Source organism: Phodopus roborovskii, unplaced genomic scaffold (assembly GCF_943737965.1).
Source record: "Phodopus roborovskii unplaced genomic scaffold, PHOROB, whole genome shotgun sequence".
Lineage (NCBI taxonomy): Eukaryota > Metazoa > Chordata > Mammalia > Rodentia > Cricetidae > Phodopus > Phodopus roborovskii.
Window position 1 is genome coordinate 10,783,209 of NW_026126409.1, and position 24,251 is coordinate 10,807,459.

The 24,251-nt window shown below is 49.7% G+C and overlaps 1 protein-coding gene across 1 annotated transcript in view; it reads left to right on the forward strand.

The window, feature by feature from the left end:
- Col4a2 (collagen type IV alpha 2 chain) overlaps positions 1–23,910 on the forward strand; it is a 132,903-nt gene extending 108,993 nt beyond the window's left edge. The window contains exons 25-48 of the mRNA XM_051181975.1: positions 20–221; positions 538–597; positions 1,652–1,708; positions 2,325–2,432; positions 3,809–4,030; positions 6,241–6,402; positions 8,202–8,372; positions 9,024–9,167; positions 12,136–12,258; positions 12,536–12,717; positions 12,948–13,011; positions 13,176–13,250; positions 13,552–13,659; positions 13,933–14,040; positions 15,003–15,074; positions 15,986–16,111; positions 16,654–16,770; positions 17,835–17,996; positions 18,080–18,178; positions 18,459–18,605; positions 18,747–18,863; positions 19,892–20,083; positions 20,918–21,204; positions 22,711–23,910. Of these exons, the coding sequence (XP_051037932.1) occupies positions 20–221; positions 538–597; positions 1,652–1,708; positions 2,325–2,432; positions 3,809–4,030; positions 6,241–6,402; positions 8,202–8,372; positions 9,024–9,167; positions 12,136–12,258; positions 12,536–12,717; positions 12,948–13,011; positions 13,176–13,250; positions 13,552–13,659; positions 13,933–14,040; positions 15,003–15,074; positions 15,986–16,111; positions 16,654–16,770; positions 17,835–17,996; positions 18,080–18,178; positions 18,459–18,605; positions 18,747–18,863; positions 19,892–20,083; positions 20,918–21,204; positions 22,711–22,968 (3,363 nt within the window). The 3' untranslated portion in view covers positions 22,969–23,910. The remainder of the gene's footprint in view (positions 1–19; positions 222–537; positions 598–1,651; positions 1,709–2,324; positions 2,433–3,808; positions 4,031–6,240; positions 6,403–8,201; positions 8,373–9,023; positions 9,168–12,135; positions 12,259–12,535; positions 12,718–12,947; positions 13,012–13,175; positions 13,251–13,551; positions 13,660–13,932; positions 14,041–15,002; positions 15,075–15,985; positions 16,112–16,653; positions 16,771–17,834; positions 17,997–18,079; positions 18,179–18,458; positions 18,606–18,746; positions 18,864–19,891; positions 20,084–20,917; positions 21,205–22,710) is intronic.
- Positions 23,911–24,251: the final 341 nt, after the last annotated feature.

Genomic DNA, 24,251 nt, shown 5'->3' on the forward strand with positions numbered 1-24,251 from the left:
AACTGAATTTCTCTTACAGGGTGATGGCATCAAAGGCCCTCCAGGAGATGCAGGTCCCCCTGGTGAACCCGGAACCAAGGGCTTCCCAGGAGAAGTGGGTCCTCCAGGACAGGGCTTACCAGGCCCGAAAGGCGAGCGTGGTTTCCCTGGAGACCCTGGATTCCCAGGGTCTCCAGGCTTCCCTGGTCCTCCAGGTCCCCCAGGAACCCCAGGACAGATAGGTATGAATGAGTCCTACCCTTATCCTCCTGAATTCTGGGACAGTCAGCATGGCTATGTGGCCTACTGCTACACACTACACCAATGCATGTGTGCCCAGGGAACCAGACAGGAGTAGCATACTCCATGTCTATTCACAACACATGGAACAGATGTGCACTGCAGTCTTCTTGAGACCGCCATCTCCTCTGCTAAGTGGCTGGGATGTGGAGCTTCTTTGGGCAAATGCACACTCAGACATGTGCACGCACATGGGTAAGCCTGTGACTCTCATTGGTTCTAACCTTGCCTCTCCCCGCTTTGTTTGTATCTCTCCAGATTGTGACACAGGTGTGAAAAGGCCTGTCGGAGATGGCCAGCAAGTCATCATTCAGCCAGGTACCGTGATGTGTCTCTAGACTGTGTCACCACCCTCGATGGTAAAGTGTGGAACTCAATGGCAAGAGCCCCATGGGAGCCTGGCCTGTGTCCTCATGCAGATGGGCAAGAAGGGCTCCTAGAATAGCCATGCTTGCAAGACATCTTTCTTCAGGTCAGGATGCTCAGGAGAGAGGCCAGCTGAACATCATCCTAGGCCCCCAGGAGCATCTGCAGCCCTGGTGTCGTAGTCACTGTTACATTGCTGGGAAGCGATTCAGTGGCCATGGCAACCCTCAGAAAGCATTTGATTGGAGGCTTGCTTACAGCTTCAGAGATTTAGTTCATTTTCTTCATGGTGGGGAGCGTGGTAACACACAGGCAGACATGGTGCTGAAGAGATAATCGAGAGTTCTAAATTCAGATCTGCAGGCAGCAGGAAAAGAGAAACACTGGGCCTGGCTTGACCTTTTGAAACCCCAAAGCCCACCCCCCCAGTGACACATTTCCTCCAGAAAGTTCACACCTCTCAATCCCTCTCAAGCAGTGCCTCTCAATAATGACCACACATTAAACATGTGAGCCAATGGGAGCCATTCCTATCCAAACCATGACAGCATGTTTAACTCTGCACCTGCTCAGAGCAACTCAGCACAGTGGCTGACTCTGAACAATGCAAATTCACAAAGAAATTAAAGAATTTCTTTGGAAACTACAAAGTGTGACCATCTGAGGACAGATGTTTTCAGATGGAAGAAACCTGTACCCTGGGACCTGTGGGGATTCACAATGATTTGGTTGGTGAGAAATAGTATTTGCCAGCACAGTACCCACTTTTTTTTTTTTTTTTTTTATTAAACTGACTTCATTTGCACCTTATGCTAATATTCTGACTTCTTTACATGATGAAATTCTGCTTTTATTTGCATCAGAGCCAGCAGTAATTAGGACAGTGGGTTCATCTGAACATTAGGCAGTAGCCAGTCTTCCCGGCTGCTTCTGACCACAGTGGTACCCAGGCAATGAACCTCAGCATTGTCACTTTTTAGCTCACTCACCTCTCCTCTGTCTTCAGGTTGTGGTGGAGGTCCCAAAGGATCACCTGGCCAGCCAGGACCCCCAGGCCCCACAGGTAATATTCAGACCTCACATCATAGCCTGAGGTTTCTGCTTCCCACCTGGGGTTTCCCTTCCACTGGTCCTGCACACCTGCTCATCTCTGAACACAGTGGGGTCCTGCCATCTGAAGGCAGCCTCAACTGTGGTCACTTCCCAGGGAAGCTAGCTGTGAAACATACCATAAAGAATGTACATGGTGCTGGGCAATGGTGGTGTAAACCTTCAGTCTTAGCACCCCAGGAGGCAGAGGCAGGCAGATCCGCATGAGTTCAAGTCCAGCCTGGTCTACAAAGTGAGTTCCAGGACAGCCAGGACTACACAGACAAACCCTATCTCCAAAGAGAGAGAAAGAGAGAGAGAGAATGAAAGGAAGGAAGGAAGGGAGGGAGGGAGGGAAGGAGGGAGGGAGGGAGGGAGGGAGGGATAGTACGCACTGGGCTCCACTCTGCTTGGGAAACATACAGCAAGAGTCCCCATTCATCGGATGCCGTCATCCTACATTGGATGCCACCCCCAGCCTTATCACTTCCAAGTTCCATGATAGACCTCATTGGTTCACAGTGAAGCTGGATCACATCCTGTTGGTGCTCAGGGGATCTGACATGGCTGTGGTTTCCTTGGGTGTCTAGGTGTCAAAGGCATCAGAGGAATACCAGGATTCTCAGGAGAGACTGGTGCACCAGGGCTCAAGGGCTTTCCTGGAGACCCAGGTCGTGAAGGTTTCCCAGGACCCCCAGGTGAGTCAACATGGCTTGTGTCCTCATATTCAGGAATTGGTTCATGTGTGTGATCAGATCCATCCCAGCTCAGCTATCTTCCAGGACTGATAACTGTTGTCCATGCTCCTGAGACGTTAAAAATCCTTGACTCTTATTTTTTTTTTTTTTAACTATTGACATGCTGTGTTGCTGTGGAGATCTGATGGGACCAGCAGATGTGACATGGGGACATGTCCCTCCATAGACAGTGAACATCCTAGCACTGTCCTCTCCTCAGAGTATTCTGAACATATAGACAACCCTGTCACCATTGGCTACCAGTCTGTAGTTAGGCTTGCATGATCTGTACACTTGAGAAAATAATTCACAATGGGGAGAACCTATCTTAATCTTTGCTCATGACTTCGTAGGTATCCATTCATCACTGTGGGGTGAGCAGAGTAGAGCTGTCCATGCCATGGTGGCCAGGAAGCAGAGAAAGGGACAATACAGGGAGGTCCAGGGAAAGTTGAGCCACTAAGAACATATCCCTGCTTCCCCAGCTACGCTCTATATCCTCCCATCACTACCTCCCAATAATGCCATTACATTATTAATCCATAAAGGAATTAAAATATTGATTAGTTCAGTACCCTGGTGGCCACATCATTTCAGGAAATACCAAGGTGTGCTTCACTAATTTGCCAAGCTTTTATTTTATTTTAATATGTAAGAGTATTTGCCTGCATGTAGGTATGTGTACCACATGCATGCCTGGTACCCAAAGAAACTAGAAGAGGGTGTCAAACCCCCTGGAACTGGAGTTGAGGATGGTTGCGAGCTACCATGTGGATACTGGGAGTCAAACGTAGGTCCTCTGCAAGAGCTGCCTGTGCTCTTAACCAGTGAGCCACCTACCTCTCCAGCATTTCCTTAGTCCAAATGGGTAGGTACTTAAGGATAAGCATACAGTGCACACTTCTAATCCCAGCACTCAGGAGGCAGAGGCAGGTGGATCTCTGTGAGTTCCAGGCCAGCCATGGATCGGCACACAGTGAGATTCAATGTCAAAAAGATTAAACACGCAGTCTTCAGGTTTCTCATCAGTGCCACACAGAATGTCCCCGTGACAGCTGTCCATAGCTTCCCCACCACTTCCCACTGACCGTTTTCATCATTCCATCCGTGTATTGATAAAGCAAAGAGTTTGAAAGCTGATAGTGAAGGAAATCAAAGAGGCTTTAATGACATTGAGAGGTCCAGGCCCCGAGAGGGCAGTGGGCAGGCCCTCCGGTGCAGAGATACCCCTGAAGCCTCCGCACCACACACTGACTCTTTCTCGACTCTTGGCAACACTATCCCAGAACCTGGCAATGCAGACTTGTGGTTGAAGGTACCACTCTTTTGTGTTTTAGGGTTCATGGGACCCCGAGGATCCAAAGGTGCTACAGGCCTCCCTGGCACAGATGGACTCCCAGGCCCCATTGGACTTCCAGGACCAGCTGGACCCCCTGGAGACCGAGGGATTCCAGGAGAAGTCCTAGGGGCCCAACCTGGGCCCCGGGGAGATGCAGGACTACCAGGACACCCAGGGCTAAAAGGACCTCCAGGAGAAAGAGGATCCCCTGGAATCAGAGGTGAGTCACTTGACAGGTAGAGGGGTGTGTCCCAGCTGCATTGCAGCCCCCAGGGTGTGTGCAATGCCCTTCTCTGGGTGGCTTTGGTTAGAAGCCCACAGTGCACATGTGAGACAATGCAGTCTTATTCTATTTTTACTCAGTCTCAGCACAGCTGTGGAGTGTTAACGTATTAACCCTCCATGGCCCTGACATCTTTCACAAATGGACCCATGGACCTCTGTGCTCTAGTTCCTCTGCTCACCATGCAGGCTTGCTGCCTTCTCCCCAGACCTGTAATTGGTGTGAAAATTGGGAAGGACATATCCCAGAAACTGCTGGATAGGCTTCTGCCTGTGGTCTTATCACTTGTAGCCTAAAGTGCTTGTCAGTCAGGGAGGGGGCTCATGTTCTCTGTGGACTCTCCAGCCCACCATGTTGCCTGCCTGCTTTGGCAAGGTTCTTCCTTCCCATGAACCATCCTGCCCCTCCCCCCACCAGCCCCTCACTCTAAAGATAGAAATTTGAAAAACGTATCTTGGTTTCCTGGGTGCTGGGGAGCCAGCATCACATCTGTGCTCCTAGGGGAACCTAGCTTCCAACACTTTTCTTTTTCATCATTTATTTACTTGAGATAGCCTAACCATATAGCCCAGGTAGGCCTCAAACTCATAGTCCTTCTGCATTGGCCCTCAGAGTGCTAAGGTTACGGCCTGAGCCACTGTACCCATCCTCAGCTGCAAATGCAGTACCACTGAACCTCTCCCTGTGACAAGTCAGTAAAGAGTCAAGATGCCTGACTTCAGGCATAGATAGACTTCAGGATAGACCCAATCCCTTCTGAATCTGTCCCCTGCATCTCCTCCCACTGCCCATCCAGAGGCATGGTTATGGGTTCAATGAGTAAATACACAATTCTTGATAGCCTGGCCTTGTACACTCTAATCAATCAATCAATCAACAAGGAGAAAATGTCCAAATATAAGGGGGTCAGAGGCCAACTGTTACAGAAAAATTTGGCAGACAGTAGATGCCTATAGTATCTAGCCACTGGGCAGGGTGGGGCATGTCAAACACAACCAAGAAAAACAAACTGCATGGGTTCACATACACATACATGAACTCATATACATGCATGTCACAGCATGCCAAAGTGCATCACATTTCCAAACATGCTAATTTTCTACATATTAAAAACAAAATCGAAGTTTGAACAGTGAACTTAAGTTCGTGAAGGAAAATTCAACCATGTAGGTTGTTAGTATTCATCTAATAAGGAGGACAAACATCTGAAAGAGAACAGCAAAATTCCAAAGAATAAAGCTACCAAAAAGCAAGGATGGGGAGCAATACATGCTATCAGTAATCAAAAGCATGAAGCTACAGCCCAAGCCACTCCTCCACCCCATCCAACGGGTCCTGGTTTTGCCTTAGTGTAAGGAGTAAAGTTGGGGGACATTGGCAAATTGGTGAATTGATGTCATCGTGTAACTCAGTGTATTAAGAATAGCTGGTGTTTGCTTTGACTTGCTTCTTCAATTTCTGGAAGTCATCTGTAACGCAGCCATGGTTGTATGCACCAAACCCCCACACTCTTCCTTACAGCACTGACTTGAGAGCAGGTGGCTGCTGGAAGGGACTAGAACACACCCCATGCGTCCACATGATTGGACACTCTATTCACACAGCCATCTGTGTTTGCAGAAAACATTTTAATATCTATTTTATATTTTGAATTATGTTTATGTGGGTGTGCCTGTGGGAGGGTACAAGTGAGTGCAGGTACACTAGGAAGCCAGAAGAGGGCATAGGAGTCCCTGGAGCTGGAGAGACAGGCTCTGGGCTTCAGCAAGAGCAATGCCAGATCTCAGCCACTGAGCTATCTGCCCAGGCATCAGGAATCTTTTTAAATGTGGCTGAGTGCTGATATTGCCAAGCTGGAAGAACTAGGCCAAGGAGGATTACGGTGAAGCAGTAACTGCTGTGTTTCTCTTTCCTGGAACACTCACACAGGAACAAAGATAAAGCAAACACTCAAGACACTGGCCTCTGCACCCAAGTGTCTCACATGTTTCCTGGCTTTAGCTCTGTTCCCCTTGTAATGTGAAGGCGTCCTGCCATCCTGACTGATTCCTGCTGATATGTTTATAGACTGAGTCTGACAAAATAAGAGTTATCTGTGTTGAAACAAGCAGAGATGGTCTCACAGCTCTTGTCTCTGGTCCTTGCAGGAAGCCAAGGGATGCCCGGAATTCCAGGGCTTAAGGGTCAGCCAGGCTTCCCAGGGCCTTCAGGACAGCCAGGACTATCTGGACCCCCAGGACAACATGGATTCCCAGGAGCTCCTGGGCGAGAGGGGCCCTTGGGGCTGCCAGGCTCCCCCGGCCTTGGAGGTAAGACTCTGGCACCCCCAGAAATGCATGGGGCCCTCAATGGTGCCAACAACCAACCTAACATGGTCTTTTCCTGGACGTTCATCAAACCCCCCAAGAGCTGCAAGAGGTTCCAAAAACAGGTCCTATATTTTGTCAAAAAGAATTTAAGCAGCTGGAGTGGGCAGCTCAGCCTGGCTACCTGTAACGTATGTTGGGCCTACATGTGATTAGAGAAAATAGAAAATTTCACTGCTAGTTTCAAAACCCTTGCTCCGATGTGGAGAGGAGACATTCAGAATGAGTAATGGTGGGAAGGTGGTGAAGGTGAAGATGCCCACAGGCGCTGACAGACAATGGCTAGCTGATGGACCCAGGAGCAGTTAGCCCTCCCAGGGTGCTCAGCACAAAGCTGACCCAAGGCTTTTGCATCTCAAGCACCAGCAGACATTTGTTTTGTTGTGATTTTATGAAACTCACTCTAACTACATTGCCCAGGCTGGTGTCAAACTTCTGGGCTTAAGCAATTCTCCTGCTTCAACCTCCCAAATGTTAGGACTGTAGGTGTAAGCTGCTGGATCTGGCTTCCTAGCTTTTTGTTTTGCTCATTAAGAACTTTTTTTTAACATATAAAAGTTTAAACTGTGCCATACACTAACAAGTGAGAAAGTTCTTAGTGGAATATTTACTCCTAAACCTGAAAAAAAAATCTCTAATCCTCCCGTATTCCCTGGTTTGCCACAGATGGGCAAACCATCTGTAGGCAATCAGTTATGTACACAGACCCTCTTGCAAACCAGGCCTTTCCTGGTGCCCTAGTCTCAGCGGTCCCGATATGTGGCTTTGTCTGTATCCAGAACTGCTGCCTGGACCTGCATGAAGCCAGCTCTCCTGCATGCCACGATGGTGCATGGGTTTACAAAGTGACAAGTGCCGAGAAGGAGGTTTAGGCCTTCTGCTAACGTGTTCCCAGGGGCTTACCAGCTCCTAGTTCCACACATGGTCTATAAAGATCTAGGAGAAAAAAATTAAAGGCTGGGCTCTCAATGAGCCACACTTTACTAGATAGATGGTCTCACTCGTGAACAAGCTTGTGTCTGGTCAGGGTAAGGCAGGCAGAGGCTGGAGGGGCATGCAATGCACATTTCCGAGGCCGTACAGAGAGGAAGAGCCTGGCACCGAGAAGGAGGCAGGTGACAGGAGAGTGGGGAAAGGACTCTAAGAAATGGGCACCCAGAACAGAGGCACAAGCGCCCCAGGGCTGGGCTGGGAGCGTATTTGAAGGAAAGGGGCAGAGCATCCTGGGTGAGGAGAGTGGGCAGAGGGTAGAAGGTGGTGACACCAAGCTGGGGTCATTGTAGATTTAAAATAGACAAACACCAGCCCCTTGCTATAAGCAAAACTGGGTGGCAGGGAGTACTTGTGGGTGGAGGAGAACAGTGGTAGTTCTCCAAAGTCCGGGCTGAGCCAGGGACTCAGGAAGGAGCCACCAAGTACTGGCCTCTCTGCTAACACTCTGGCTCTTGGCTAACCCTGGGTCACTGTGCCTGTCAAAGCTGGCAGTGTCCTGCTGCGCTTCACGCCATCACCGTGGGTCTCTGTTTATGGAGGCAAGGAGCTATTCCTGGGGGAAGCCAGACTGGCCCCAGCTTTGTCACAGTGGCCTCTCTAGGAGGTCTATGCCTGCAGGGCTCCCGGGCCATATTTTAAGCTCTTCTCTGTCAGGATGGTTTTCTGTTTTCCTCCAAGGAAACTCATCTTCTCAAACACATCGTAAGGGTTGCCTCTATGCCTTTTAATCCTGATTCTCTCTCTGACAGGTTTGCCTGGAGACAGAGGTGAACCTGGTGAGCCTGGTGTTCCTGGCCCTGTGGGCATGAAAGGTCTATCTGGGGACAGAGGTGATGCCGGCATGTCAGGCGAGCGTGGTCATCCTGGAAGCCCTGGATTTAAAGGAATGGCAGGGATGCCTGGCATCCCTGGGCAAAAAGGTAAATGTGAAGTCAGGCAAGGACATCCCCTGCTGGGGCTGTGAGGTGGGTCACACTCTGGCTCAGGCCAGAGGTCCCCACAGCTGGCTGGAGACTGATCTCATACACCTTCAGGCCTGAAGCCACAGGAACCTAGGAGATTAGCTGATGCTGCTTACTGTCCCTCAGCAAACCAGTTTGTCTGTCACCTTACCTAGAAAGGTGGTTTCCCTAGGGTTATCAACACAAGGAAGGTTCTAGACAGAACCTGCTGAAAACAGGGTCAAACCCCAGGATGATGGTGTCTATCAGACACCTGGCCCCTGGAATTGAATTCATCACACACACTGAAACAATGCAAGTCATCTTCATGGGAGGAAGTTGCTGGAAGTACCTTGATGACCTCTGTCCATGTTGAGAATAGTAGTGAGTCACTTTCCAAATCCTCGTGGGACACTTTCCCTGTGCCACCCTCATCGTGTCATCCGCCTGACTTCTGTGGGCTCTTATCAGCAGACAGCTGAGCCCTACATGGCTCCTAGAATGTGGTTTTCCCGGAAACCCCTGCTCAGGGAAAGGGACTTAGCAGCTTCTTGTGTGAGTTCAAGGATGCAAGACACTGACATATCCCAACTCTTGGTCTCTACTAACCTTCTCCATCTTCCTCCAAAGGCAATCGAGGGTCACCTGGAATGGATGGCTTCCAGGGCATGTTGGGACTCAAAGGAAGACCAGGGTTCCCTGGAGTCAAAGGAGAGGCAGGATTCTTTGGAGTACCTGGTCTGAAGGGCCTGCCTGGCGAACCAGGTGTTAAAGGTATGGCCTTGGCTTCAGGTCCGGAGATCTCTGTGTTTGGCAAATAAGCCAGACTCAGCAGGGCAAATATCCAAATATCATATTATCTCTCATATGTTGAAAGTGTATCATATGTATGGATGAAAATGTCCTGATGAATCCTATTGTTTTGCACAATTCACGCTAATTAACAAGCAAATGAGCCAGGCATGCCAGTGATACCTGTAGCCCCATCTATTCAGGTGTAGGCAATGGTTTGAAAGTTCCAGTCCTGACTGAGATATAGAGTGAGTTCCAGGCCAGCCTGAAGAACTTAGTGAGACCCTGTCTCAAAAATATCAGGTCTGGCTCAGTAGTTAAGAGAACTGACTGATCTTCCAGAAGACCTGAGTTCAATTTCCAGTACCCATATGGCAGCTCACAACTGTCTGTAACTCCAGTTTCAGGCAACCCAACACCCATGGCAAAATACCAATGTACATAAGCTAGAGATAAACTTTAAAAAAATAATAATGTCTTTTAAAAGAGTGAAAAGGGGCTGCTGAGAAGCTCGGTGGTAGAACATATGGTCCTCAGGTCCATCCCCAGAAGCATCAATAACAAGTAACAATAAAAGGACCCTTCATGGGGGCCCACCTTGGAGCAGCACATGCTGGCGGGGGGGAGGGGCTCTCAGGCCTCAGCATCCAGAAGCTGCAAATCTGGAAGCTGAAAACAGCCAGTCATGCCTATGAGATCTCCTCCCACCTCCCCCACACACTGACAGGATCCTGAGCAAAATCACTGGCAGAGCCAAAATTGTCACAAAAGCCCATTCTGCCCTAGCAAGTGGGAGGTGGCATAACAAGAGTAGAGAGAAGGGGCATGCAGCCAGACATGGTGGCACATAATCCCAGCACTCAGAAAGCAGAAGTTGGATCCCTCTGAGTTTGAGACCAGCCTGGTCTACATAGTGAGTTCAAGGTCAGCCAGAGCTACATAGTGAGACCCTACCTCAAAAAAAGAAAAAAAGAAAAAAAAAAAGAAAAGAAAAAGGGACATGCCTTTGGCAAAGGAGGGGACAGCACTCTAGAAGGAAGAAGGGAGCTACCTACCCATAAATTCTCCTTGGAAAAAATAATTGGAAACTTATCTCTGGGCAAAAATTTCCATGCAAGTGTTCAGAGCAGCCTTGTTAATAATAACCAGAAATGGAAGCAACCCAAACACCTACCGCCCACAGATAAATAAAACGTGGCACAGACATAGGACAGAACATCCAAGAACTTAACAAGCAGTAAATCATGGTTCCAGCTCACATGTTCTGTATGTGTGTGCATTGTCTAGGGTTAGCAAGCTTAGATAAAAGTAGATGAGCAGTTTCCAAGAGCTGGGGTGGGGGACAGGAGGAGGACTGGTAATGACTACAGGGCTTAGTCCTCTCTGAGGAAAGTGTTCTAAGGTTAGAGTTGGTGATGACTGCACAGCTGAATACACTAAAAACTACTAACTCCAGTGTTTAACACAGTGAGTTGTAGGTGGTGTATGCTTTTAATCCCAACACTTGAGAAGCAGAGGCAGGTAGATCTCTGTGAATTCAAGGCTAGCCTGGTCTACATAGGGAGTTTCAGGACAGCCAAAACTATATAGTAAGACTCAGTATCAAAAAAGCAAACAAACCAAAACAAATTAAAAAAAAAAAAAAGTGAGTTTCACGGTATCAATACGGATACTTAAAAACAACAGATGGGAAAAGAAAATCAAGGAACAAAGAAAAGGAAAGGAAACCAGGCACAGAGGTAGAGATGGGCTCTCATGAGTTGGAAAACAACAGCCTTGTCTTCATAGTGAGTGTGCACCAGCCAGGGCTACATAGCAATGACCATAAAAACAATCTTGGCTTAGGGCTGGGCTACGGCTCAGTCATGTGCTTGCCTACTGCCCACGGTGATGAATCTCATAGAGAAGAGAGTCAGAGGGATGGATGGAGGGAGAGAGGAGTAGAGGATAGAGAGTGTGTGTTCCCAAAGAACGGGTTTGTTTGTTCATTTTAGTATTTCTTTTTGTTTTCTTTTTTCTTTCTTTCTTTCTTTTTTTTTTTTTTTTTTTTTTTTTAATTCTTTTATTGTGAAGTGTTCTGCCTGCATGCATCCCTGAAGGCCAGAAGAGGGCACCAGATCTCATTACAAATGGTTGTGAGCCATCATGTATGTGGTTGCTGGGAACTGAACTTGAGTCCTCCGCAAGAGCAGTCAGTGCTTTTAACTACTGAGCCATCTCTCCAGCCCCTCTTTTTGTTTTCTTGAGATAGATTCTTGGTATGTTGCCACCCTATAACTGGATAACTGAAATAGCAGGCACCTAGCTATAAGTTACAATTGGGGGGGGGGGGATTTGGTTTGGTTTGGTTTTGAGACAGGGTTTCTCTGTGGTTTTGAAGCCTGTCCTGGGACTAGCTCTTTTAGACGAGGCTGGTCTTGAACTCACAGAGATCCGCCTGCCTCTGCCTCCCGAGTGCTGGGATTAAAGGCGGGCGCCACCACTGCCCCGCAAGTTACTATTTTTTAAGGGATCTTTAGCAAAATAGTTCTGCCAAGATTTTAACCCAAACCTGGTTTTTTGTTTGTTTGTTTGTTTATAAATTTCAAACTAACTTATATATTTCAGAACATGGAACAAAAGTTGATCATTTAAAGTTGAATTAGAACTGGGTATGCTTGTTACCCCAGGGCATGGTAGGATCGATGTATAGTAAGCTAAAGGGCAGCTTAGACTCTATGGAACCTCAAAACAAAACAGAACAAAGGGGTAAAAATTAAAATGAAGTTAAATTTGAAACGCAGCTGCCCTGTGCTCTGTAGAGTTCCCTCCCTCTAAGTGGCTCCCAGGGCTGTGGTCCCCCGAGTGCCCACCCCCATGCTCAACAAGAGCTCTGAGAACAAGACCAGTTTAGTGTTTGATTCCCTTGCGATCGGAGGTCTTGGGAAATGACAGAATTGTTTCCTTCCAGGAAACCGAGGGGACCGGGGGCCTCCAGGACCGCCTCCTGTCATCCTGCCAGGGATGAAGGACATTAAAGGAGAGAAGGGAGATGAAGGGCCAATGGGCCTGAAAGGCTACCTGGGCTTGAAAGGTGAGGCACCACACAACTGGGAGCAGCTCCTATGCCCCCGCCCCCGCCCTCCCTGCCTTGACTCCAGGACAGCCCTGTGTTCTTCCCGGCTTACTTTGTGCTTTAAGTCTCCCCATACCTCAGCATCTCCCCAGTTATAGTTGGGATATTCTTGCCACCAGAGCCATGCCCCTTTTCTGTGTTGTGGTTGATGGCTCTGGACACTGTACCCAGAGTGCAGTTCCTGGCATAAGGAGAAGGGTCCTGCCCTCACCAGGCCTTACTGCTCTCCCTACAGGTATCCAAGGAATGCCAGGGGTCCCAGGGTTGTCTGGGATCCCTGGGCTACCTGGAAGGCCTGGCTACATCAAGGGAGTCAAGGGTGACATCGGGGTCCCTGGCACACCGGGCTCACCAGGACAGCCAGGGGTGGTTGGCACTCCTGGAATTACCGGGTTCCCAGGATTCATAGGAAGCCGGGTGAGTAGGTGTCTCTGCTCTGCTTGTCCTGAAAGATCCGCTCCCCTCCTCTGTTCTGGGATCAAGTCACAATTTGAAAGTAGCAAAGGCAGTTCTGAAAGCCATGAGCCAATATAAGGACAACGTTCCCTGTGCCTATCAGTGGCCATCTGAGGGCTCACCAGCCATTGTCCATCCTGTGTTTTCAGTACATGAAGCCTCAATGTTGTTTCTGCTCAATTTTGTCTCAGGGTGAAAAGGGTGAGCCAGGAAGAGCAGGGCTTTTTGGAGAGATTGGCCTTACTGGGGACTTTGGTAAGTGTCACTGGGACTGTGGAGGCAGGGAGGCCAGAGCTTAGCTCCTGGCTATGTGAGGTACCATCCGGTGCAGAGATGCTCCAGGGCATTTGGAGCCAGACTGCACAGTAGATGGTCCAAAGCTAATTACCTATAGTGATCATCTTCTCTGTGTGTCATAGGTGATATTGGGGATACTGTGGACCTACCAGGAAGCCCCGGCCTGAAGGGGGAACGGGGAGTCACCGGAATTCCAGGTACACTAGTTACATTATTTCTCCCATCACCAGCACATTGTCTCTGGGCCTGGCTTGCTGAGTGTTGTCCTAAGAGACTACAGCGATTGACGGGAGTCTTCAAAGCCACTGTGCATGAATAAGTCTGAACTATTTACTGAACTGGAGGACAAACTCAAGAGCTCTCCTCCTATCATCTCCTGGTTGGGATTGCAGCCAAAAACAGCCCCCATGTCAGGGAGGCAGCAGATGCAGCCACACATGTTAGCATGTGTGGTCATTTGTAGAAAGAACACGCCACACAGCAAATCTCTGGTTCCAGGTCTCAAGGGAAGCTTTGGAGAAAAAGGAGCCGAGGGTGAAGTTGGATTTCCTGGGATAACAGGCATGGCCGGACCCCAGGGCTCTCCTGGACTTAGAGGACAGACAGGTGAGAATGTAGCTGTACTCTGCCAGGGGTGTGGCCTCCCGAGACCAGGAGTAAGCAGCCAGCCACCTCTGTCATTTCCTCCTCCGCTGCAATCACTTATGTCCAAGAGACTGGCCACTTGCCTGGCTCTGTCTGGAGACCATGTGGGCTATGGAAGCCCTTAGTAATGAGGAAGACACGTCCAGTTATGGCCTTGTGGGAGTTTCTCTGGAGGCCTGTTCCATCTGCAAAGGCTCCTACATGTTCATACTTACCTGCACATTTCCCCCACAGGTTTTCCAGGGCTCACAGGTCTGCAAGGGCCACAGGGAGACCCGGGACGGAGCGGAATACCCGGTGACAAGGGAGATTACGGCTGGCCAGGGGTATCAGGGTTACCAGGTAAGGAAATCTTTTTTCCAGGAAAGGATACAAGTAGCCACCAACTCTCAGGGCCAAGTTGCCAGATTGCAAGGTTAGGAACCTCTCTGTAGCCTTCTATCACTGAACCCCAGGGTATCCAGAGGCAGGTATGTCAGGGACTGACTATGGTCATAGTGCAGGTTTGCAGTTGTGGAATCCACTGGCCAGAAGCCAGGCAAACTCTTGAGCAATGAAGGCATAGGCTTACAGAAAAGTGACCTGAAGATTCCAGGGATGTCTCTGGCCTTTCGTTAGTCACTCTACACAGGATAAACAGGTCAGAAGGACATACACAAGGGTCCTTATGTTCTGTTGCTGGCTGCCATATGCCCGTGTTAAATGTTACAAGACCTTGACACAAAATCCTGGGTCCAGGTGATCACATCCAATCCCAGGGGTCATCTGTGTCTCTAGAAATGCTACGGCTCAGAAGTAGAGAGAATGGAAATAACACCAGGCTCTCTGCTCCAAGCAAAGCTTTGTGTTTTTAAAATTACATGCATACACACACAACTGATCTGGAGCAGGGTATGCCAAGATGCATGTAGGGAAGTCAAAGGATAGATACCTTCCAAGAGTGAGTAGTTCCCTCCTTCCATGTAGGGACTGAACTCAGGATGCCAGTCATGGAAGCAAGGACCCTTACTCACTGAGCCTTCTCAGTGACCTGGGCACATCTTTTACTTTGTAAATCATATATATCTCAGGTATCTCAGAAATAGTGCCTCTTTGTCCCCTTCCAGCTCTAAAAGTCCTAAAATGTTCTGAAAAATGTTTGCGCATAGGCTCATGGGTCACATAAGAGTGATAGTTTGCATGTCACATATACGTCAGTGATGCTTGCAAGCACAAAGGAAAGCATGCTAGCATTGTCCTGGGACCACCTCCAACCAGAGCCTTCTGCTATCCTGCATGGCATGACTGATAATCATTTCCCGCAGGTTTTCCAGGAATACGGGGTATCAGTGGATTACACGGCCTGCCAGGCACCAAAGGCTTCCCCGGATCCCCAGGTATCCAGCGGTGACTTTATAAAAATCACCAGGTTCAGTGGGGAATTTTGTTGTTATTGTTTTGTTTAGGGGAGGAGTTGTTTTTTCTTTTTCTTTCGTTCTTTCTTTCTTTTCTTCTTCTTCTTCTTCTTTTTTTTTTTTTTTTTTTTTTTTTTTGAGGCAGGTTTCTCTGTTCAGCCCTGGCTGTCCTAGACTCACTTGGTAGACCGGGGTGGCCCCACTTGTCTCCGCCTCCCAAGTGCTGGGGTTAAAGGCATGCACCACCAACCACCCTGTGAGATATTCTTAAAATACATTTAAACAAGAAAAGTAGAAATTCATCTTATAAGTGCTATCAGACCAAATCTTATGGATTTTTACATTACTAAATATTCATCTACCTGCAGAGAAATGCATGCATTCATGTTCCCATTAACAGTTGGGTTCCAATTTCAACAAGCAAATGACAGCAATCCTGGTGAGGCTGTAGCAGCCATTGTGAGACTGTGGAAGTCATGGCGAGGCTGTGGCAATTATTGTGAGACTATATTGTTTAGTGTGCTTTGATTGAGCACCTGACATGGGAACAGGAAATATTTTAAATAAGGTCACATTTTTCAAAACCTAATAAAGGCAGAGCATGAGAGCAGCCACCAGAACCTGGAGACCCAAGCTGGCCAGCTGCTGCCATGATCTCAGACTCTCTGAAGACTGAGATCTTCTGTCCATAGTGAGAAGGTTCTACCATGTTCTCTGTGACATCCCTTCTGAGTCTCAAATTCCATGGTGCTAAGACCAGAGCAAGAAGACATTGTGATGACTGCCTCTTTCTCTGCTTCACACAATGAGGGTTGTCGGACCACACAAGACAGGCCACCTCCCCTGCAGGGATGGAGTTGGTGTCAACTACTCCCGTTGTAATTCTACCCCAGGTGCTGATGTCCATGGAGACCCCGGGTTCCCAGGCCCGGTTGGAGACAGGGGTGACCGAGGAGAAGCCAACACACTTCCAGGCCCTGTGGGAGCTGCAGGGCAGAAAGGGGAGCGGGGAAGCCCAGGTAAGTAGCCATCTCCACAAACAGACCCCATGGCAAATGAAGGAAGCTGTGTATCCAAGATCCTTTAGCAAGAATCCATGGGTGGAAACTCCTAGCTCGTCTCTTGCTGTGCTCTGTAGTCTGGCTTATTTTACCCCAATGTTGGCTCATTTTCCAGTCCCACTCAGTTGCTGAAGGACAAGCTCTCCCTCCTTGCCTCTGGTATTGGAGTCCAGACGGGGGATTAGCTGTGGTCATGGACCCCAGCATCCCATCCTCATGGGCTATGACAGCCATTCTCTCGGGGCAGTGTCTGAGGGCCACGCCCTCTAGTGGGCTCTCAGGACTCATGGTGTCTAGTGGCTGACAGCAGCTAGTGGCTGACAGGGCAGCCTCCAGCCTCCTGAGCAGTCATGTGCCTCTTCCTCCCCTGGAATGTTCCTTTTCCTGGGGACACCCCTAAGACTCTGTGAGGCTTCCTCTAGAGAGAACAGCACGAGAAGAGAGTGGAACCCTTGAAAGTGGGCAGACGGAACTAAGTTGACTTTTGTTTTCCTCCTCAGGGGAGCGTGGCCCAGCAGGAAGCCCAGGACTTCAGGGTTTCCCAGGCATCTCTCCACCATCCAACATCTCTGGGTCACCTGGTGATGTAGGGGTGCCAGGAATATTTGGCTCGGAAGGTAGGGCAGCCGCTGTAATGGTTGACATGTCTAAGGGAGAAGTTTTATTCTGAGCACTGTATAGACACAAAAAGGAACGGGTGCCACCACCACCCGTCACCCACACCACATGGTCCCCATGACATCACATGACAGGGTAAGCCCTGTACCTACCTGGGTGGCCTCAGAACTGCTCAAAGTTTTCTTCTTTCTCACCACTTAGTGTTTGTATCTTTAATATGCAGCCACCAACCACATCTACCACGAACTAGCTGAGTATTAAAAAGAGACAGAGCTGGGTGTGGTAACACATGCCTGTAATCCCAGCACTTGAGGGAGGCAAGAACATCTGGAATACAAGTAAGCTCAGGACAGCTTGAATTACATAGTGAGACCATATGTGAAAAACAGAAATAAGGGGGGGAGGAGATGGTGTAGAGATGAAGCTACCAAGAACAATTATTTGAGCATTGGTGTTCTTATAGACATTAAAACAGACAGAGGCAGCACAAGTGACCATTGATAAAAGGTAAAAGATAAGCAACATGCAGGTTATGCATTACAGTATTAGAGCCAGCCGCTGAAATGATAATTTCTGACACGCACACTTTGCCGGTGGTGAGGGTGGAGGACTGAAGGGATGTTTCCCAGTCACAAAGGACAAATACCACATAGCTCCATGCATAGAAGGACCCTGGAACCATCACATCCCCGAGGCAGAGACTGCATGGTCTCCTGGGTCAAGGAGGGTGTGGAGGGTTGCAGTTTAGTGTGGATGGAATGGGTCAAGGATTCTGAGAGCCTCTGGGGCTGCTATGTGATGTGGGAAAGCCTGGGATGTGCCCTTTAAAAACTTGAAATGGTAACTTTTATGTTAGTTACTGTTTGGGGCGGCAGGGGGGAGGGGGGTTGTGTTTTGTTTTGTTTTAAAATATGAGCTACTGTTGCTGTTACCAGCTCTCCAGAAGCTGGCTTCCAGAGCAATGTCTGGGTATAATACCAGATCCTCCATAGCAAGTCGTGAGTTCATGACATAGCTCCCTGACCCGTATGTAACCTTTCCAAACTGTGACTTATGCCCTCAGGCTACCGAGGCCCTCCAGGACCACCTGGGCCAAATGCACTTCCTGGAATCAAAGGAGATGAGGGGAGCTCTGGAGCTTCAGGGTTCCCTGGACAGAAAGGATGGGTTGGGGACCCAGGGCCCCAGGGCCAGCCTGGTGTAGTTGGTCTTCCAGGGGAGAAAGGTAAGTATCCACATGAAGGGGCAAGCAAGGGACTGCAAACTCTACTCCATGCATTGGTCCTGACTGTCCTGTCTTCATTGCAGGGTCCAAGGGTGCGCAAGGATTCATGGGCAACACCGGGCCCTCTGGGGCCGTGGGTGATAGAGGACCGAAAGGACCCAAAGGAGACCAAGGATTCCCAGGTGAGTGGTGCCTGCAGAGCCTGTGGGGTGACAGCTCCAACCTGTCCCTCGCTGGCATTTGCCCCATTCTCTAAAGGGCGGAGAGAAAAGTCAGGCGGGCCACCAATGCTCCTAGGGCCTTGGTGGGAGGTGAGTGTTGAGTGGTCAGTGTGAGGGACCTTTCACGTGTGTTACTGTGTGCCACCGGGTGGGCTTCAGGGAGAAGAAGGAGGCGAGGCCCAAGTGGAAAAACGAGACAGTTCCCTGTTCACAACACTCATGACTTCTCATTGCCTGGCAGGTGCTCCTGGCTCCATGGGATCCCCAGGCATTCCAGGCATTCCCCAGAAGATTGCCACCCAGCCTGGGACCATGGGTCCCCAGGGCAGGAGAGGCCTTCCCGGTGCACAGGGAGAGATGGGACCTCAGGGCCCTCCTGGAGATCCAGGTATGTCTCTGGGCAGGGTCCCTGTGCCCCACCCCCATCCTGAGAAAAGGCCCTTTGTCCCATTTGCTCTATACCCACCTCTGTCCTCTTCTGCTGGACACCACATGGCACTGTAACACTCACTTATCTGATGTCTTACAGGTTTCCGTGGGGCTCCAGGCAAGGCTGGGCCCCAGGGGAGAGGAGGCGTGTCTGCTGTTCCAGGGTTCCGGGGAGACCAAGGGCCCATGGGACAGCAGGGCCCAATTGGCCAGGAAGGTAAGTGATTGGGTGGCTGATAGGGCAGAAGTTTTGTTGAGGATAGGGACACCCACCCTGACCAGTCTACAGGTGAGGATCAGACAGGTGCCTGGCAGAGCTGGGACAAAGCTTCCAAACCCAACTGTAGCTTCAACCCAAGCATGTTGTCCTGGGTGCTATAAAGACCTGTGATGTTTCTTAGAAGTATTTGTACATGGGCCAAAAGTACCAGCAATTTTATTTCCTCCCCCCCAAAAAATAAAAATTTGTTTTAAGCAACTCAAGCTTGGCCTAAGTGCCAGGGCAGCTATGCTAAAACAAAACACAAGGGTTATCACCAGTACCGGTCAAAAGACAGTATAGCCCACCAAGGACTAACCTGTAGCGAGTGGCAGCTGTGGGCAGCCACGGAGACAGACACCCTGCAGCAGGGGCAAATCAGAGTTAGTCCTAGGCAGGAGACTGCCATGGGGAAGGGAGACCTAAGAAGCAAGTCTGGATGTACCTCAGGGACAATGCTGAGTAACAGGGCCCTGGTGACTGCTGATTGCTGGACAAGATGCTCTCAGCCTCCTGGGTAGAGCCTGGGCCCTCAGTAGTAGTTACAGCAGGTGGGTGTCATTCTTCCTGAAGAACTTTCTACGCTGAGCATTCTAGCTTGCTGGAGCTGCTGGTCTGAGAAGTGATCCTGCTGGGGAAAAGAGGCCTAAATGCAGGGTGGTGGCTGGGCACTGACAGTTCTCTGACACCTGTGCCCAAGGTGTCCCAGGTGTGCTATGCACACGGCTCTCCCTGGAGGAGAGTCTCTGTAGCCACTGTGCTTTGCAGTCTTTTCTGTTCATGCATGATGCCACCATGATTGTCCTGTTGGCTTCCTGAGCTGATATAGTTCTTTCCTAAGGCTTTTGGTCTAGATGCCTGAGCCCCAAGCTTTGGGGAGAAAGAGGAGCAGGTATCCTATAAATGACCTGGGATACTGTCCTCTGCCCTGGTGCCCTGAGGGCCCACAGACAGTTAAATAGCAGCCACTTTCTCTTGGATCCCAGGGGAACCAGGCCGTCCAGGGAGCCCAGGTCTGCCAGGGATGCCCGGCCGCAGCGTCAGCATTGGCTACCTCTTGGTGAAACACAGCCAGACAGACCAGGAACCCATGTGTCCCGTGGGCATGAACAAGCTCTGGAGTGGGTACAGCCTGCTGTACTTCGAGGGCCAGGAGAAAGCCCACAACCAGGACCTAGGTAGGTGCTGCTGTCCCGTCCCAACTCTGTTCCCTGGCTTGATGATGGTCACAGTGAGATTGTGAGTTCCCAAGATGAGTTTCTCCCAGCCACATGGTTCGCCACCTTCTCCAGTCTGCACTTAGGCTGAGATGGCCATGGAGATTGAAGTCTCACCACACCCTCAGCCTCAGGACCCTGACATACAGCCTTTTAATGTGACATAGCATCCATGCCTCACAAGTAGCTCTAGCCAAGCATGGCTCCTTCTGTTGGAGGTTCCAGTTACTTCACAATCCTCTTGCTTTTTCCCCCCAAACCTAGAACATAAGTTGGAGCTAGACAGAGATCTGAGGGGATGGATTTACATCAATCCTTCCACACAGATGCTCACAAAACACAAGCGTGCATGTGTGTGTCTTTAAAGGGCATGAATTAAAAAAATACAAAACACCCAAGGTCAAAGTGGTTGGGTGTGTCTGCTCAGAGGGCCAAAGATCATCTGGAAGACTGGAGTGTGCTGTGTGTCAGTGTTGGTGACACCAGGGCCATCAGCTCCTGAAAGTGTACCAGCCATACCCCGGCAATGTGAACATTCTTGTCTATGTACCCATTCCCGTAGTAAGTTTTACAATGCAATGGGGAAAAGACAAACAAGGATAGGATGCAAAATAGCAATAGGAACAGGAGCATAAAGGCAGGGCTCAAACCCTGCTGACTTGCTGAGGGCGGACCCTGTGTGACTGACCGAAAGGTAACACCTGCTGAACTGGCAAGAGGAGTCGGAGTCGGCTCTGTGCCCATGGCAGCACGCAGGTGGAGGCAGGACTACATCCTCATGTGCTCCTCATGCAGGGCTGGCAGGCTCCTGTCTGGCTCGCTTCAGCACTATGCCGTTTCTGTACTGCAATCCTGGTGATGTCTGCTACTATGCCAGCCGCAATGACAAGTCCTACTGGCTCTCCACCACCGCTCCACTGCCCATGATGCCTGTGGCTGAGGAAGAAATCAAGCCCTACATCAGCCGCTGCTCTGTGTGTGAAGCCCCGGCTGTGGCCATCGCTGTCCACAGCCAAGACGTCTCTATCCCCCACTGCCCAGCCGGGTGGCGGAGCTTGTGGATCGGATATTCCTTCCTCATGGTACGTACTGCTTTTCCATTCTCCACCCTCGCTGGGACCCAGGAAGAATAAGCAGGGCTGCAGATCTGAGCTCAGTGGGTAAAGTTTGTATCCCCCGCACCCTTGTAAATGCCAGTGAGGTGGAGTATGCCTGTGACCTCTGTGCTGCAAGACAGACAGTGGGTCCCAGGCACTCTTGCTGGCCAGACTAGCCAAAAGCACTAGATTCAAGGAAATACCCACTTCTCAAAAAATACAGTGGAAGCCAATTGAAAAACACCCAATTTAAACCTGTAACCTCTATATAAACATGCATATCATATGGGGCACTTGCTTAAGTTGTATGTTGTACAAGGGCACCTGGAACAGGATTTGAGGACTATAATTAAGCTTGACTCTGGCTAACTCAGCCATGTGCCAAGCAAGGAAGGGACCTTACTTGTCCGGTGTGAGGATTAACTTCCCACCGGGCATTTGCATGTAATTTGATGTATCTGTCCTAGCGCCTAAGTTGACACTTTCTGGTTTGTTGCAGTTGGTCAACAGGATTCTACCCAAAGTACCTAGACCCTTGTATAGGATCCTTCTGGAATGTAGGGCACCTTACACAGCACACACTGACTGGCTGGTCTCAAACGCATCCACCTGTGGGAACCCTGTGGAGCTCCCTTGCATTCAGAGCCCCAACTTGGCCAGTCCCGTTGTGTTCACTGGCACATGTTCATTGTTTTGTTTTAGTTTGGGCTCTTTTGAAAGAGTCCCATTTTGTAGCCCAACCTAACCTTGAATTCTTGGCAATCCTCCTGCCTCAGTTTACAAGCTTGAGCTACCAACCCCTGTCTATTTCAGGGTTTTGTTTTGCTTTTACCCACTGGGTATTTTGAACGATAATTGATATCCTTTTACATTTTGTTTAGCAAAAACGTAGTCAGCCATATCTACAGATTGTACCAACTTCCTGGTTGCAGCATTCACTAGACAACCAGTCATGGGTGCTATGGTTCATGGCATTTCTGTACCAGCAACACCGTACCTCCAGCATCAGGGCAACTTTGTGCATGAGGCCCAGGCCCCTCAGCACCCCTGAGCACCCTGACAGCAGAGCACTGTCTCCCAGGTCTGTGTTGACAAATAGCTCTATTACTGACTCTATGAACAAACAGGATGAAGGGTGTGGCTTGACTGGCATGAACCAAGCCCCAGACTTTAGCTCCAGCACCAAACAAGCTGGCACAGAAGCCCTTACCTGCAAGCCTCAGGAAGTGGAGGCAAGAGGAGCAAGAATTCAAAGTCACCCTTTGCTATGCAGAGAGCTTGAGAGCTAGTGTGGGCAACATGAGAGCCCTTAAAAAACGAGCTCTTGGTGTGAGCTACTTGGAACACTAGTGGGGGAGAAATCACTTGAGTCCAGGACTAGGGCAACATAATGAGTTTTTGCCTCAAAGTGTGTAAATAACACGCCCAGCAGAGGTCCTGGGGGTTTCCAGCATGTGCATCCTAACACACTATATCCTGCTCTCTGCACAGCACACCGCAGCTGGGGATGAAGGTGGCGGCCAGTCGCTGGTGTCGCCCGGTAGCTGTCTGGAGGACTTCCGGGCAACACCTTTCATCGAGTGTAACGGAGGCCGTGGAACCTGCCACTACTTCGCTAACAAGTACAGCTTTTGGCTGACCACAATCCCTGAGCAGAGTTTCCAGGGCACACCATCCGCCGACACACTCAAGGCCGGCCTCATCCGCACGCATATTAGCCGCTGCCAAGTGTGCATGAAGAACCTGTAGGCTGCCCACCCTGCCGGCCAGCAGCTGTGTGGGAAGGCCTCTTTGGTGCTCATTCTCTCCTGTATTTGTTCCATTTTTGTTTGAGAGAGTGTCTCACTTTTCATCCCTATCTAGCCTGGAACTATGTAACCCAGGCTGGCCCCCAACCTGTGGCAAACCTCCTGCCTCAGCTTCCCAAGTGCTGGGATTACAGGCTTGTGCCACCACACCCAGCTTGGTGCTTACTCTCTTAACTTATTACCTCAGATGCTGACCCCAAAGGTGATCTTAGTATTTTCTTTAAAAAAGGAGAAAAAAAAAAAAAGCCTGCCAAAGCAGCCCTGTACTCACACCAGTTGCCTGTCAGCAAGTGGGCACGGGTTCCTCCAGGCTCTGATGCCTGTGGGCCTCTGCCCTGTTACCCCTCACCATGTGGAATGTGGACATCATGCCACCAGGAGTAGCCGACATAACTGTCCGTATGTCTCCACTGTCTGCAGGGGGCCACCTTCCTTCACTCTTCACTCTTGTCCTAGAATGAGGCAGACTCTGCAGGACAGCAGAGGGGACTGGCCAATGACACCTGAGGCTCACTGCCACCTGTCTCCACCCAAGGATCCTTGCAGGGCACTCTATCAAGTCCTGTTTCCTTGGCAGAGGGGATGGCACTATCATTTTCTACCCAATCCAAAGCTGCTACCTCCCAAGTCCCCACACGGTGGCACCTGCCTTTTTAAGACCCTGACAGTGGCACGTGGCACTGGCTCTAGCCAAACCCACAGGGAAGGAGAGATCTCACTAGCCTTCACCAGCATCTGCTGGAAGGTACACTTAGCAAGTCATTCACAGTGGTGTCCTAACAACCTGTGTCACCTTAAACACATTCCCCCTACCTCATACCCTGCTGCAAGCTGTTCTATGACTTTCCTGTGTAACACCACAAATAAAGATAAAATAAAGATATTCCAAGTATTTGACTATTTTATAGAGCATGTGTGTATGCTTGTGTGTGAGAGAGAGGTGATCTTGTGTATAAAGGCCAGAGTACATGTTAAGCATCATTCCTCAGGTGCCACTACCCTTCTTTTTTCAGACAGGACCTCTCACTGGTCTGGAATTTTGCCAATTAGACTGGCTGGCAGGCCAGCAAACCCAAAGATCCACCAGTCCTGATGTGTGTGTCTCAGTGGGAACAAACTGCAATTTTGGCGGATTTGGTCTCCTGTCTGTATTGTATTTCTCATTTCTCAATAAATATTTTGGGAGTCACTCACATGTCAGAGTGAGGAGGCTGGACATCCCTC